This window comes from Columba livia, chromosome 1 (genome assembly GCF_036013475.1).
Source record: "Columba livia isolate bColLiv1 breed racing homer chromosome 1, bColLiv1.pat.W.v2, whole genome shotgun sequence".
In the NCBI taxonomy this organism is placed as follows: Eukaryota; Metazoa; Chordata; class Aves; order Columbiformes; family Columbidae; genus Columba; species Columba livia.
Genome location: NC_088602.1, coordinates 85,076,370 through 85,089,066, shown reverse-complemented (window position 1 = coordinate 85,089,066; position 12,697 = coordinate 85,076,370). Strand labels below are relative to the sequence as shown.

At 46.0% G+C, this 12,697-nt stretch overlaps 1 protein-coding gene across 5 annotated transcripts; it reads right to left on the bottom strand.

Moving 5' to 3' along the window:
- Window positions 1-4,217: 4,217 nt before the first annotated feature.
- ACP6 (acid phosphatase 6, lysophosphatidic) lies at window positions 4,218-12,651 on the bottom strand. Of its 5 annotated transcripts, XM_065065152.1 has the most exons (10): window positions 12,408-12,651; window positions 11,013-11,141; window positions 10,789-10,919; window positions 10,061-10,140; window positions 9,129-9,216; window positions 7,402-7,534; window positions 6,592-6,692; window positions 5,162-5,257; window positions 4,687-4,852; window positions 4,218-4,396 (listed from the first exon to the last, which is right to left on the bottom strand). In XM_065065152.1, exons 1-10 carry the CDS (start codon window positions 12,609-12,611, stop codon window positions 4,256-4,258), a joined length of 1,269 nt encoding a protein of 422 aa, XP_064921224.1. In that variant the 5' UTR covers window positions 12,612-12,651; the 3' UTR covers window positions 4,218-4,255. The 5 variants fall into 5 exon arrangements, with proteins under 5 accessions (XP_064921224.1, XP_064921235.1, XP_021155404.2 ...); XM_065065163.1 differs by lacking the exon at window positions 10,789-10,919 and having other exon boundaries at window positions 12,408-12,632; XM_021299729.2 differs by lacking the exons at window positions 10,789-10,919; window positions 11,013-11,141; window positions 12,408-12,651 and adding an exon at window positions 10,515-10,634.
- Window positions 12,652-12,697: the final 46 nt, after the last annotated feature.

Below are 12,697 nucleotides of genomic sequence, written 5' to 3'. Positions count from 1 at the left end.
TTCAGAAGATAGACCAATGTGTGGAGATCTAATCTGCATCAGTCTTGGTTGGGACTTGAATGCTTGTGGTGCTTCTGGTATGATACGTGAGTCCTGACTTGGAGCAGACATGAGTGCCTGACTCTTCCTGAGGGTCTGAATCCTAAACACACTGCTTAGACTTGGAACACAGCGTTTGTTGTGCTAAAGCTTTGGGGCTGTTTCAAATACTGTATACACAGGACTTAATTGTGCAATGCTGGGTGTGCTGACTGTCTACTGCGCTGATTTTCATTCTGGTGGCAGAAAAAGCAACATTTCACTGCTGGTTATCTTAATATGGTGAATGCTTTCCTCATGCAGCCTTCGCAGGCTGTTGGCTGAAACCTGTTCCCTATTTTGATATTTCTTGAGGAGAAATGATCCAGGTTTTGATGTAGGCCTGGATTTAGTAGAATGCACACCACTGTATCGATTGGTAGTAATTCTTAACCTAAAAAGGGAAATTGTCTTGCACATGTGCTGTATACCATCTTTCTGATGAGGGGACCTTTCAATTTAAAGACCTTTTCCATTTTTATCCAGTCCAGATAGTTGCCAGTTACTTCTGTTAAGGCTGTTTGTTGTGGCAGATGTGTAAGACCTAGCTTTATCATGCTTTGCTTAAAGTTAAACTGCTATATCAGGAGTGTTCTTCAGGCCTTAAAAAAACCCAAACCCAAACTGCTACCTTTATGTATGATGTTGGTTTTATTGACAAATATACCAAGATGATGATCTTCTTGATCTCCTTTTAAACTTCAACTAGCAAACCTTTTGTGTCAAGAGATGTAGTTCTTCGTGACTCTTATGCGCTCAGGTTTTAAGCTTATGATTGTTTGAGTCAGAGCATGAGGCAGGAAAAAAAGTGATGCTCTTTTTGTCTGGGATACAGGAAACTTATTTTAAAATAAGATGTTTTACATGATGAGAAAACAAACCCCTGAATTCAAGCTGACATATTTCCTGCCAATTACCTACTATAAAATGAAACGTACTATATGAGGATAGGTTTGCAATACAAAATAAAAAAAAAAAAGAGCCTTTTAGGTTTAAGTTGACCAATCTGTGTTAACTGCATTGGACTAAAATAAAGGGAGGCAGACTAACTTGGGTTAGCAGCTCCAGCTCAAGTTTGAGGGAACCTCAGGTTGAACATGTCAGCTGATTGTGTCAGCAGTTCTGCTATTAACAGCCTAGGGTAAGGAAGTTTTGGATTTCTTTTTCTGTCCCCTGGCATTTGTGTCTTTCCAGTTCTTGCAAAGAGGTGGCTTATTCAGGCAAATGCACTGGTTTGTTGGGAAAAATCTTGATTTCTGGAAATTTTTATTCCATGTTCTCCAAGCTGGGAGGGGTGGCTGACACGCCAGAAGGCTGTGCTGCCATCCAGCGAGACCTGGACAGGCTGGAGAGTTGGGCGGGGAAAAATTTAATGAGATATAACAAGGGCAAATGTAGAGTCCTGCATCTGGTCAGGAACAACCCCAGGTTCCAGTATAAGTTGGGGAATGACCTACTAGAGAGCAGTGTAGGGGAAAGGGACCTGGGGGTCCTGGTGGACAGCAGGATGGCCATGAGCCAGCACTGTGCCCTTGTGGCCAGGAAGGCCAATGGCATCCTGGGGTGTATTAGAAGGGGGGTGGTTAGTAGATCGAGAGAGGTCCTCCTTCCCCTCTACTCCGCCCTGGTGAGACCACACCTGGAATATTGTGTCCAGTTCTGGGCCCCTCAGTTCCAGAAGGACAGGGAACTGCTGGAGAGGGTCCAGCGCAGGGCAACAAAGATGATTAAGGGAGTGGAACATCTCCCTTATGAGGAAAGGCTGAGGGAGCTGGGTCTCTTTAGTTTGGAGGAGACTGAGGGGTGACCTTATTAATGTTTATAAATATATGAAGGGTGAGTGTAATGAGGATGGAGCCAGGCTCTTCTCGGTGACAAACAATGGTAGGAGAAGGGGTAATGGGTTTAAACTGGAACACAAGAGGTTCCACTTAACCTTGAGAAGAAACTTCTTCTCAGTGAGGGTGCCAGAGCACTGGAACAGGCTGCCCAGGGGGGTTGTGGAGTCTCCTACTCTGGAGACATTCAAAACCCGCCTGGACACATTTCTGTGTAACCTTATCTAGGTGTTCCTGCTCTGGCATGGGGATTGGACTAGATGATCTTTCGAGGTCCCTTCCAGTCCCTAGCATTCTATGATTCTCAGAATGCCTCAGCTCTTCCACACTGTGTTAGCAGTTCAGCTCTTCCCGCTTACCTGTGTCATTTGGTCCTGAAACTCATCTGTTTTCCCACCAACACTCTTCTGAAATCACGATTTATGCTAGTTGTGGTCAGAAATGACTCCTTCATACCGTGGGCCATGACTACCATGGAGTTGCTCAGTGGGATGAGACCAATGTGTGGCCCAGTCACCTCCACCTCGAGGGGATGGTGAGGCTGGAGTGGGACACAGAGGGCATGGCAGAAACCCCCTAAGAAATGAGGGAAATAACTTCTTCCCAGCAGAGGCTCCTTCCTAGAAGGAAGGAGCTAACCTCTTTTTCTGAAGTCTGCTGCTGTTACTGAAATGTATGTTACCCTGCCTAGAGCAATTTATTTTAATGGTGTGAATGCAGCACCTTTGACCAATCTTGTGTACTAGGTCAGCTTGTTTTGCTGAGTCTGATGGCTCTTGACTATGTTGCCATTTTTTAACCTGGCTGCTAGTTGGATTTGCTGGGCGATGCTCCTAGCTCTTGTTTAGAAGGTATGTGAATTCCCATTTTTTCTACTGGCATGGCCAAAGCTTCTGGTGCTGTTCCCTGATATCCCTTTCCCAAGCACTCTGTGCCTCACAGTTTGCCATTTTATGCGTAATGTTTCCATCACCATTCTCCAAATACTTTATACCATGCGTAAGAGAGAGCCTCATTAGAGCAGAACGCACTGTTCTTATGCAAGGGTAGGCCATTGATTTCTATATAATGGCATTATGTTTTTAGGCTGTATAAAAACTTGGTGGAAAATAACAATGTTTTGTTTGCTTTTTTGACAGCTTCTAATAGCAGTTCAGTGAGACCTCCAGCAATGTATTTGGTATTCAAATTATTCTGTTCACTGTGCGTGGTGTCAACATGTAATTGTGGTGGGGGCAGGCTAATGAAAGAGTAGAGGTAAATCCAGCCCACGCTTCTCAGGGAGAAGGTGCTGTAGTGCCTCCAGTCACATATCTGCCAATGGCTTCCACTAGCATCACTGGCAGCCTGTTTTCACTAAGTGAGAAGGGGTAACGCAGCACCAAAAACTGCAGGGCCATTCTTAATAAGTGATCCTGCTATTTTAGCCTTTACATATCCCAAAGAAAGTAGGCCAGGATCCAGGTGTTATTTACTGATTGGAAAATGGGGATTTTGGCAACATAGTGATCCTTAGTACTGTCTTACAGGAAAAAAGTGTCATCATCTCAGCTAGAAGTACTTCTGTTGGCTATGCTGGTGTATTCCTGTTTCGGCAAGCGCAAAATAGATGTGATGCTGCCCAAAGCTGAAGTCAATAGCAGCTCCCCGGACTTCCTTGTTTAAAGTGCATTAAGCAGAGTTCACCAGGAGCGTGTGTTCTTGTGCTTGGCCCACTGTGTTTGTTTTTCATGTTCGCAGCAGAATCTCCATAATTACAGGAGAGCGGGGAAGAGGTTTGGAGGCTTTCTGTCCCTTTGGAGAAGTTTTGCCTGCACAAAAATGCCCTCAAGAAGATGGAGTAGATAAATGCTATGCAGTTTGGGAGGTTCACCCGTCTGCAGAGCAACCCTCCAACGTGATAGAAGAAAGGGAACAGCGCAGTGGCTTTTGCAGGTTGCCACACATAAAAGCAATCACTATGTCAAAGCTCCCAAGTCTGGAAGCACAGAGCAAGCTGGGCTTCATCCCACAGTCCCAGCATATGAGGAACAGGTATGCTTTCTCTCGTGTTCCTGAAGCAGCAGGGCAATTTAAACAGGGCTGTTCTTTCTCTTGCTGTTTTCAGCCTCTCTGTGCTTTTGTGTGGCTACCTCAGAAGTGAACTCGAGCCATTCTGTTACGCCACTTCTTTCATCTTGCTGCTAACAGTGAAAAGTGACACTGTGCCACCCTGTGTCTGGTAGGAAAAAAGTCGCCTCATCTAAAATGTCTTTAAAACAGGGGAAGGCTGGGAGGATTATAAAGAAAAATAGTCAAAGATTGTGACAAGATATTAATTTTAATTTAAGACAAGCTATTTATGAGTCAGATTGCTGATGCCCCTCCATTTGGGAACACAGGTTATTGTACTCCTCTGGACTGACAGAGTACTGTGCAAGAACTTCTAAAAATTCTCCAAGTGGGCAGAGACCTGCTCTACATCCTTTCACCACTTGCTCCTGTGAAGACAAAGAGACAAAATCGCAGATCTCATGCATTGCCAAAGCCCTTTTTTTACTGATAATGATGCATTCTGTGTCAGGGAAACGTGCTAGTCAAGGCACAGACACAGAGAGGCAGAGGTTCGAAGTCTTTGCCTAAACTCACAGTAGATAAATAGCTCAACAGAAAAGAGATCTGGGCTACCATGGATATGCTCTAGGTGCCTTACTCTGGTTTTTTTTTTTTATGCATGCATGACAAAAACAAAAGCCCAAGGTTTGTGAGATGGACTTCACTGGGATCTTACCTCGCCATGGTAAGTCATGCGAACAAACCACTCTTTGGATGGCCGGTGCTGATACAGTTCCAGGGTCACATCTGCAGCATACGGTGGCCACTTGTTATCAAAGGTGCCCATTGCCACCAGGAGAGGAATAAGGGTAGTGTCATGAGAAGCATAGAGAATGAGCTTTCTGATAAAAAGGGAAGGAAAATGAAAGAAAAAACAACACAAACCTAAAATGTTGGCTGTGTTCCTCCATGGATGGCTAGATGCTAATGCTACAATGGGGCATCCAAAGCTCACGGCTGGTGTCTTGATTACACAAAGAGTACGCTGCACATACAGTCTAACTCAGCAAAAGCAAATGTGGCACTCGTGGTTTTTCTAGCAGGTGAGCACCCATTCTCTTTACCCATGCATTCAACATCTTTCTGAACCAGCTTTTTGCACTGACAGCAAGTCAATCTATAACAATTAGAGGAGGAGATCTGCCCCGTACCTGGCCTTTTCAGCTGGAGATGAGGAATCTACTGCTTCTGTAATGTTCTTCTGTAAGGCATAGAAAAGGAGACCAATACTCATCTGAAGAACTTCTCTATAAAAGAAGCAGAAATAAATCTACTAGTTGCTAAACTTTCAAAAAAAAAAAAATTCAAACGAACACCTGGGACCCTGCTTTCCTCTTACAAATTGGTAATGTACCGAGTGTAGCGAAGAACTATTAAATGCAATGGCTGTGGTTACTTTTTCAGCAGTTGTATGGTCACCACAGAGATTCTAATGTCATTGCAGATAGGGAGGTGAGATGTGTTAACAAGCAGTCTCATGAGGTGTGGCCCACATAATGGCAAACCTAGAAACTCCTTGATGTTCTCTATGCTGTTATATTTTGTTTGCCTAGTTGTCATTTTTGGATGCATGGTTTTCAGCTAGAGAAAGATGACTATAGTTGACAGCAACTGAAGTGGTTGAGGTCTTTGGCGGGAAATGGGGGGTGGAATTGAAGAAGGGAGCAGCTATATTTAAAAATCAGTTTTTATCCCTGTATTAAAGAAAGGGGAAATCTTCTTGTGTGAAAAAAAAAGCCTCCCTCTACCTAATTAATACATTAGTGGAAATGCAGAATGAGCATGACTGTGGATCTCCTGGGTGGGACTCCTTGTGGGGTGCGGGAAATCAGTTTTACAGTACCCAACACCTCTAATACAAGTTAAAGAAAAGGCTGAGGATGACTGTCCTAACAGAAGACCCAGTCCTGTACCACTGCCTGACAAGAGCTGGCGAACATGGCAGTTGTGAATGAATCTGAAACAAAAACGGCTGCTAGGCTAGCAACACAGCCACCTTTACAAACAACTGTGGAGGAGGCAATTAACTGCAAGTAACAACAGGTTCTTTTGCAAGTAGTTACATGTGTGCAGGGCCTGGCATCACCTTTTCCACTAGCATCAACACTTCTCAGCCCAGCTGCGCAGGTGCCATCGCTGGGCTGGAATTTGGATTGCCGCTGTGCCTCTGCAAGGGCAGCCTCGCCTGTGCAGCCTCAGTGCTCAGGCTGGAAGCATCTCCTGTTCTCTTCTGCTTTTGCCTCTGACGCAGGTTCACTTAACTGTGGCAACAGAGGCGTTCATTGCCTGCCTCAGTGGCTTACTGCTTGGAGACCACTCTCTCCACCACTGTCAGCAAAACAGGACCTAAGACCACATCTTGGCCTCCTCGGTGTGGACTCTTTTTCCTGGTTTATGTTCCTAAGGACATCTCATGGAGATGGCTGAGGCACGAACCTCATGAGGGGGCAGTAGCTTCTGGTGGCGGAATGCGGCAGATCAGAAAGGGCTTGTATCTGCCATAGTAAGCTGGTATAGCTCCTCCATCCTGGGTAAGGCTAAGACAACCCCTAAGGCTGGAGGCATGGACACAGGCAATCACCTTGAACTGTCTTCCAGAAGGAAAAGCAGCGAGTCAACAGATCGACGCTCAACTGTCTGCTGAAAGTTCTTCAGCACAGGGCAGCTCGGCAAATTGTGCACCTGAAAGGAGAAGACGCAGCGGAACAGGGTTCAGCCCTTTCTGAACTCAGCCTGAGAACACGTGGGTGACTGCCCACAGAAAACAGCTGTTCACGTCACAGCATTTGTACTACGGTATTCATATGAGGAGTTCTAGGATGGTTTTAAACAGACAGACTTTCTCCATGTACTAAAAGGATGGATGTTTGTTCTTGAGGATACATTTCTGTGTGAAGGGAGTGTAAGGCCTTGAACTATTCAATTGACAGACAGACTAGTTACCATTAGCTCCAGCAAACAAGAGGTACTAAGGGGTGTACAAGCATGCCAAAAAATGTGCCAGTAGCAGAAGCAACTTGGCTTACAGGTAGTATACTGGAACCAGGATTAAGATGTCTGTTAGGGAAAACACTTTGTAATGGGGTAAAGCAAGGCCTAACTGCTCTCTTAGCTCTACTTCATTACACATGAAAGAAATACTGGACTTCAAAGTAAGAACATAAATACTGGAGATGAGTCTTCATCCTAGAGCAAGGCTGACTCCATGTCTTGGTTTTAAAAAGGCCATGCTATTTCTAGAAACTTTCTGGTCTGCATAGAAAGGCACTAGGGTACCCTCTGGTATCAGCGGGTGTTGGCACTTGGTGGTTTTCTCCATATATACATATATCCATACGTAGGTAGATGGATGTTTCTTTCTGTGACAGTGCAATAGAACTGCTCAGCTCACCTGCTCAGCAAGAATGTTATCAAGGAGGAGAAAAAAATCCACAGACTTATCACCATCAATACCCATCTTCTCCTTAATTGTTCTCAAGTCATCAGAGATACCTGGCTGTTGCGAAGCATTCTTCATCTTATGCCTGTTAAGGAATTAAGAAAACAAACCAAAAACTTTTCATACATCAGGCTTTCTATCTTTTGGGGTTTTTTTTTGTGACTCCAGCCCAGTGGAGTTGTCTCATATCAGTGAGGCATAGAAGAGAAGCACCACAGAACACTGAGGGATTCCTGATGTTTGGAGTTGCAGAGCAGACAGACACTCTGTCCAGATTTCAAGGACTGTAGCTGGCTCTTTGCTCTCACAGAGGCAGAGGAAAAAATAAAGATGAGATGTGAACACTCCAGAAGTGGTTCCCATGAGCAAGGGCTGTGTATCAGCTAACAGATCTGGTCATACTGGAACAGTACAAGTCTTTGTCTTCAGGGAGCAGCCTTTAACTGGCTCATGAAAGAAGAAAGGGCAGAAGGTTTGAACTGACTGCTGTATGGTGTGGGAAAAGGGAAACACCTAGATACTCACATATAGCTTAAATTCACCCCTCGTTTCGTTCGAAGCCATTTTCCTCTTTACCCTGTTTTTTATTTTTAAAAATTTAGCTGAGAAAATCTATGCTGGCCATGTATGTCAAGCAAAATATGTTGCATAGGTTTTGTTTCCTCTGACCCTAATCTGTTAGGGTGGAGGTGGGAAATGTTTTTTAAGTTTGCTTTTTAATTTTTTTAGGAACAGCTCTAGTTTCTGTTTGAAATCAAAAGTGCTAGAAGTTCTGGCAGAGGTAGCCCATGAGCTCAGGTGGTGCTTCTTACTGCAGCTTAAAAAAATCCACCTTGACATGGTCACAAAACGTGCTCAGTTGGTGGGCTGGGGGGGAGGGAGCAGAAAAGCTTCCAATTTACTCCCGTTTTGGACAGTTGATGTTACTAGAGGAGGCTGAATGAACTGCTTCTGTGGGCCGTCACCTCAGCGCTGCCAAGAACAACCCTTGACCTGCAGAGTCGAGCATTATATAATGAGCTTTTGCAAGTGAATTCTGACAACTCTTGAATTTTGGACAAAAATATGCTAATGTATAATCCAACCAAACTGTAATACATTTGCCTTTCTTGTTCAGTTTCCACCCCATGCCTAACTTGGCACAGACATTTAGAGTACTTAATTCTGCAAACATGACTGTTCTTTCTAGGTAGGATATTCCTTATTTTACTTCATTAGTCTTTGTTAAATGTGTCAAGGCTGTGTATATTTCAGTTTCTTCAAGGTATAAAAGTGACACGAATGTTGTAATAACCCCCAAACCAGAAACTCAATATAAAAAGGAGGCCCAGTATGTTCACACTTGAAAGGCTTGTTAAGGAATGTAGATGACATTAATTCTGCCCTGCAGCAATACCGCAGAATAGCTGTACATTAGTTAGTAATGAGTGTTTGCTAGACACAGACTAAATTAAATTGGTCTTTCAAGAAAAAGTCTCTGTTTTTCTTCTTCTGGTGCCTCTGCTTGGTGTATGACTCCACTCACCGAGTTATTTTATATAACTAGCTAACCATGCCCAAAGAACAGTAAGTGGCAGGGGAAGAAATTGGGAAATGGGAAGCAAACGTGCTGTTTTAAATTACTACTGCTGAAATGAAACAGCAGTGAAATCATATGGGGAGGTATGGCTGGCAATTACCTGCTCAAGCATTTCAGGCGCTGGCAGTTGTGGTAATTGGGGTAGAGGATTTCAGAGCTTGCTTCATCAGTGACAATGACAACAGATCCTGTGGAACGAGAAGGAAGTTTATGTGATCACTAGTGCATCTGTGTGTCTTTAGACTGCTTTAATCACTCCCATGGGCTTTGTGCTCAAGTTCATTGTTGTCAGCTAGTAATTCCCCCTGAGCTATCACCTGCAACACAAGCCACTGTGCTTGTTTTTGTACACACAGCATTTAATTCCACAGCGATGTCTAGTGTGCACCTTGTGAAGCTTTCAGTTGTGTGTTCATTTTTCTAGTATTTGTGTACGTGACAAAAATCAGCTGCTACGTCATGAGGTGTAAGGAGCTATGGCAAGTCAGTTTTGCTATTTGTTCCTGGAACTGAATACAGAGGGAGCAGAAACAAGATCTTCAAAACCCAGAGCATATTTCTAAGACATACAAGTAGCTGTCAGCTGTAGGATACAGCTGAAAGTTACTCCAGATACCAAACTTTTACAAGTTACTTCTAAATTTCTGAGAAATTACTTGAATTACTGAGAATTACTTGAATTACTTGAATTTCCGAGAAACTTTTTTCAGATGTGCAGCTCGTGAACACTGAATCTGGAACTTTTTGCCCTCTTGATTCTGAAGCAGGTTACTGCTAACCTCCTCAGTAGCTCTGAAATTGCAGGATTCATGGCAACACATCCAAGCTGAGCATCCCCAGAAAGCTACACGAAGAGAGGGAGCAAGTGACAAGTTGATAAAGAACATACAGAACCAGGAGAGTAAGGGGAAGAGGGTCAGGAGTGAAGAACTGGGGAAGAAGCAAGAACCAGAGAGAGCAGAGAGAGCTGGGATGTATGTGCATCTAGGGAAGACTGAGAAAGGAAAGGCACTGGTGAGAAGTCTCTCCAACCTTCTTTCTGCTGTTGGTACAGCCCAGCTAGCAGGCACCGTGTGGACTCCAGATTCCGGAATATATTGGTGGAACGGATGCTGAAAGAGAGAAAGGAGTTTGTGAGGTAGCGCTTTCTCCACCTGGATATGGCTGCAGCTGCGGAGGACTTGGTGGAACTAAAGGTTCTGCTTTCACTCTGGCTTTGGAAACCTGTGGTGGAATTCACCTTGCCTTGCTATAACTATCTCGAAAAACAGACACCTCTATCTGAACAGCCCTTTCACTTCCCTTCAGATACAGTGGAGATAACAAATGTGTAGTTCTGTGGTGTGATTTTTATCTCATCCTAAACCAGACACTCCCAGCATTATTGACGTGAGCAGCAGGGGTACACTTCAGCTCACCAAACTTATCTGTGTAATCTACAGCAAGTTAAATTGTGCTCCAGAAATACCTGTTTCCCTTCACTCACCATAGAGATGCATAATACTGCTGTCAATGGCTAAATGTAGGGTGAGATGAATCTGTCCCTGGCATCCCTCTCAGGGCTGTGGGAAGCTGGGTGCTTTGTGTCATGAGTGAGTTCTAGTGGCGGGCTCTCCAGGCTAAGCAGAGATGAAGGCCCAGGGACCAGCCAGTCTGCTGTATGGTGGAGAAGTGTATGCTGGTTAGAAAGCTTCCCTAGCACAGGGCTACTCATTAAGGAGGAAACAGGGGAAGGTCCAGAAGGGAAACGAGAGACTCACAAGACCTCAGCAGGCTTAAAGGTTGGTGAGAGAAAGTTGGCTTCCTCCACATAGCTTCTCCTCAGCCTTTGACCCAGGGCAAACATCTGCTGCATCCCTACTGTTGTCAGCTGTCCCGCATTTGCACCACCCTAAGTACAAAGGAAAGGAAGGGTCTCCAGTGGAACATGGAAATAAACAGGTCTGCAGAGGGAACATGAAACCACCATGAAAGACTGCTTCACCTTGAGTGTGATCTTTTTGTAGTGCTCCTCATAGGGTGAGGGAGGTTGAGGCCCTCCGTTTAGGTCAGTCACCATGTAATCAAACTTTGTCTGAGCAGGTACATCTAAAAGAGCTGGATGCCATTCCACCTGTTTAAAAACAGACAAACAGTGCTTCAGTAGAAAATGAGGACTTTCAAGAGCATTAAACCAATGCTGGGGTGTTATTTTGTGCTGCCTTGCCAATAACACAACACAGACCCAAAAGGAACTGATGTCTTCATGCAGCACATACAGAAATTACAGCAGTGCTGCACCCTGTATTTGCTGATTTGCTGTGCATCATGCACAGGTGATGTGCCTGAAACACAGGACTTGCTTTCCTCCCCTTACAGGAGAAGAATCTGTAGGAAATAGCTATTGATGCTGTTTGTTACACACTGAAAGGCTTCTTTAGCTAACTACCAGAACGAATAGCCACCAGCTCATTGGAGGCCTTGGGGAGACAGATCAATTGCAATGACACTGAGGCACATAAAGGCACATTGCTAAGCCTCTGTTGTAACGTGCAGGGGAACGGCTCAGCACCAAGCACTAAAGACCAAAGTCCCTGGCAGCAGCAATAACACAAGTTATTGCTGCCAGCCCGGCAAAGCCCACTGCTATGTCCTTCCTTGGGGGGGCTTCCTGCAGCCACCGTGAAGATGGTTCCCTCTGCCATCACCACCCCGCCCCCCCGCCCGCTAACAGGCAGTTGGACCATGCCATCGCTGTTCTGCTTTACAGAATCCCATAATAGTTGGGGTTGGAAGGGACCTCTGGAGATCATCCAGTCCAACCCACCTGCTAAAGCAGGTTCACCCAGAGCAGATCACACAGGAATGTGTCCAGGTGGGTCATGAATGTCTCCAGAGAAGGAGACTCCACAACCTCTCTGGGCAGCCTGTTCCAATGCTCTGGCACCACATGGTAAAGAAGTTTCTCCTCATATTCAGATGGAACCTCCTGTGCTTCAGTCTGTGCCCGTTGCCCCTCATCCTGTCATGGGCACCACTGAAAGGAGTCTGGTCCCGTCCTCTTGACACCCGCCCTTCAGATATTTATAAACAATGATGAGATCCCCTCTCAGCCTTCTCTTTTCCAGGCTGAACAGACCCAGCTCTCTTTCCGCAAAAGAAAGATGCTCCAGACCCCTCATCATCTTTGTAGCACTCCCAAATTCCCGCGTTTTCCCCAAATTTACTCTCGGTAGCGCCGCGGAAGGCGAAAACCAAACCAAAACCAAAACCAGACTGATGGAAGCACAGCAGCAGGTCCGCAGCGGCCACCCCGCCGCCTCGGGGGAAGAGCGCCCACTGCAGCCTCTCGGGCAGCCGCCACCGCTCCGCAGCCCCGCCGCTCCCGTCCCGTCCTCACCGGCGCTGCCCCCGGGAGGGGCCGCAGCGGGGTGCGCGCCCCATGTCGGAAGACCACCTGCACCAGCTTCAGCTCCAGGTCCCGCCGCTCGCTGCTGCTGCTGCTGCTGCTGCTGCCATCCTGTCCGGCGGCCGCCGCTGCCCGCCGCCGCTGCGCCCACAGGGCCAGGCCGCCCAGGAGGCCCAGGCGAGTTCCCCAGCCCATGGCGGCGGCGCTGTCACTGCCGGCACCCGGCGGCAGCGCCGCGGGGGCTGACGGGAAGCCGAGTCCTCCCCGCTGGCTCCGATTAG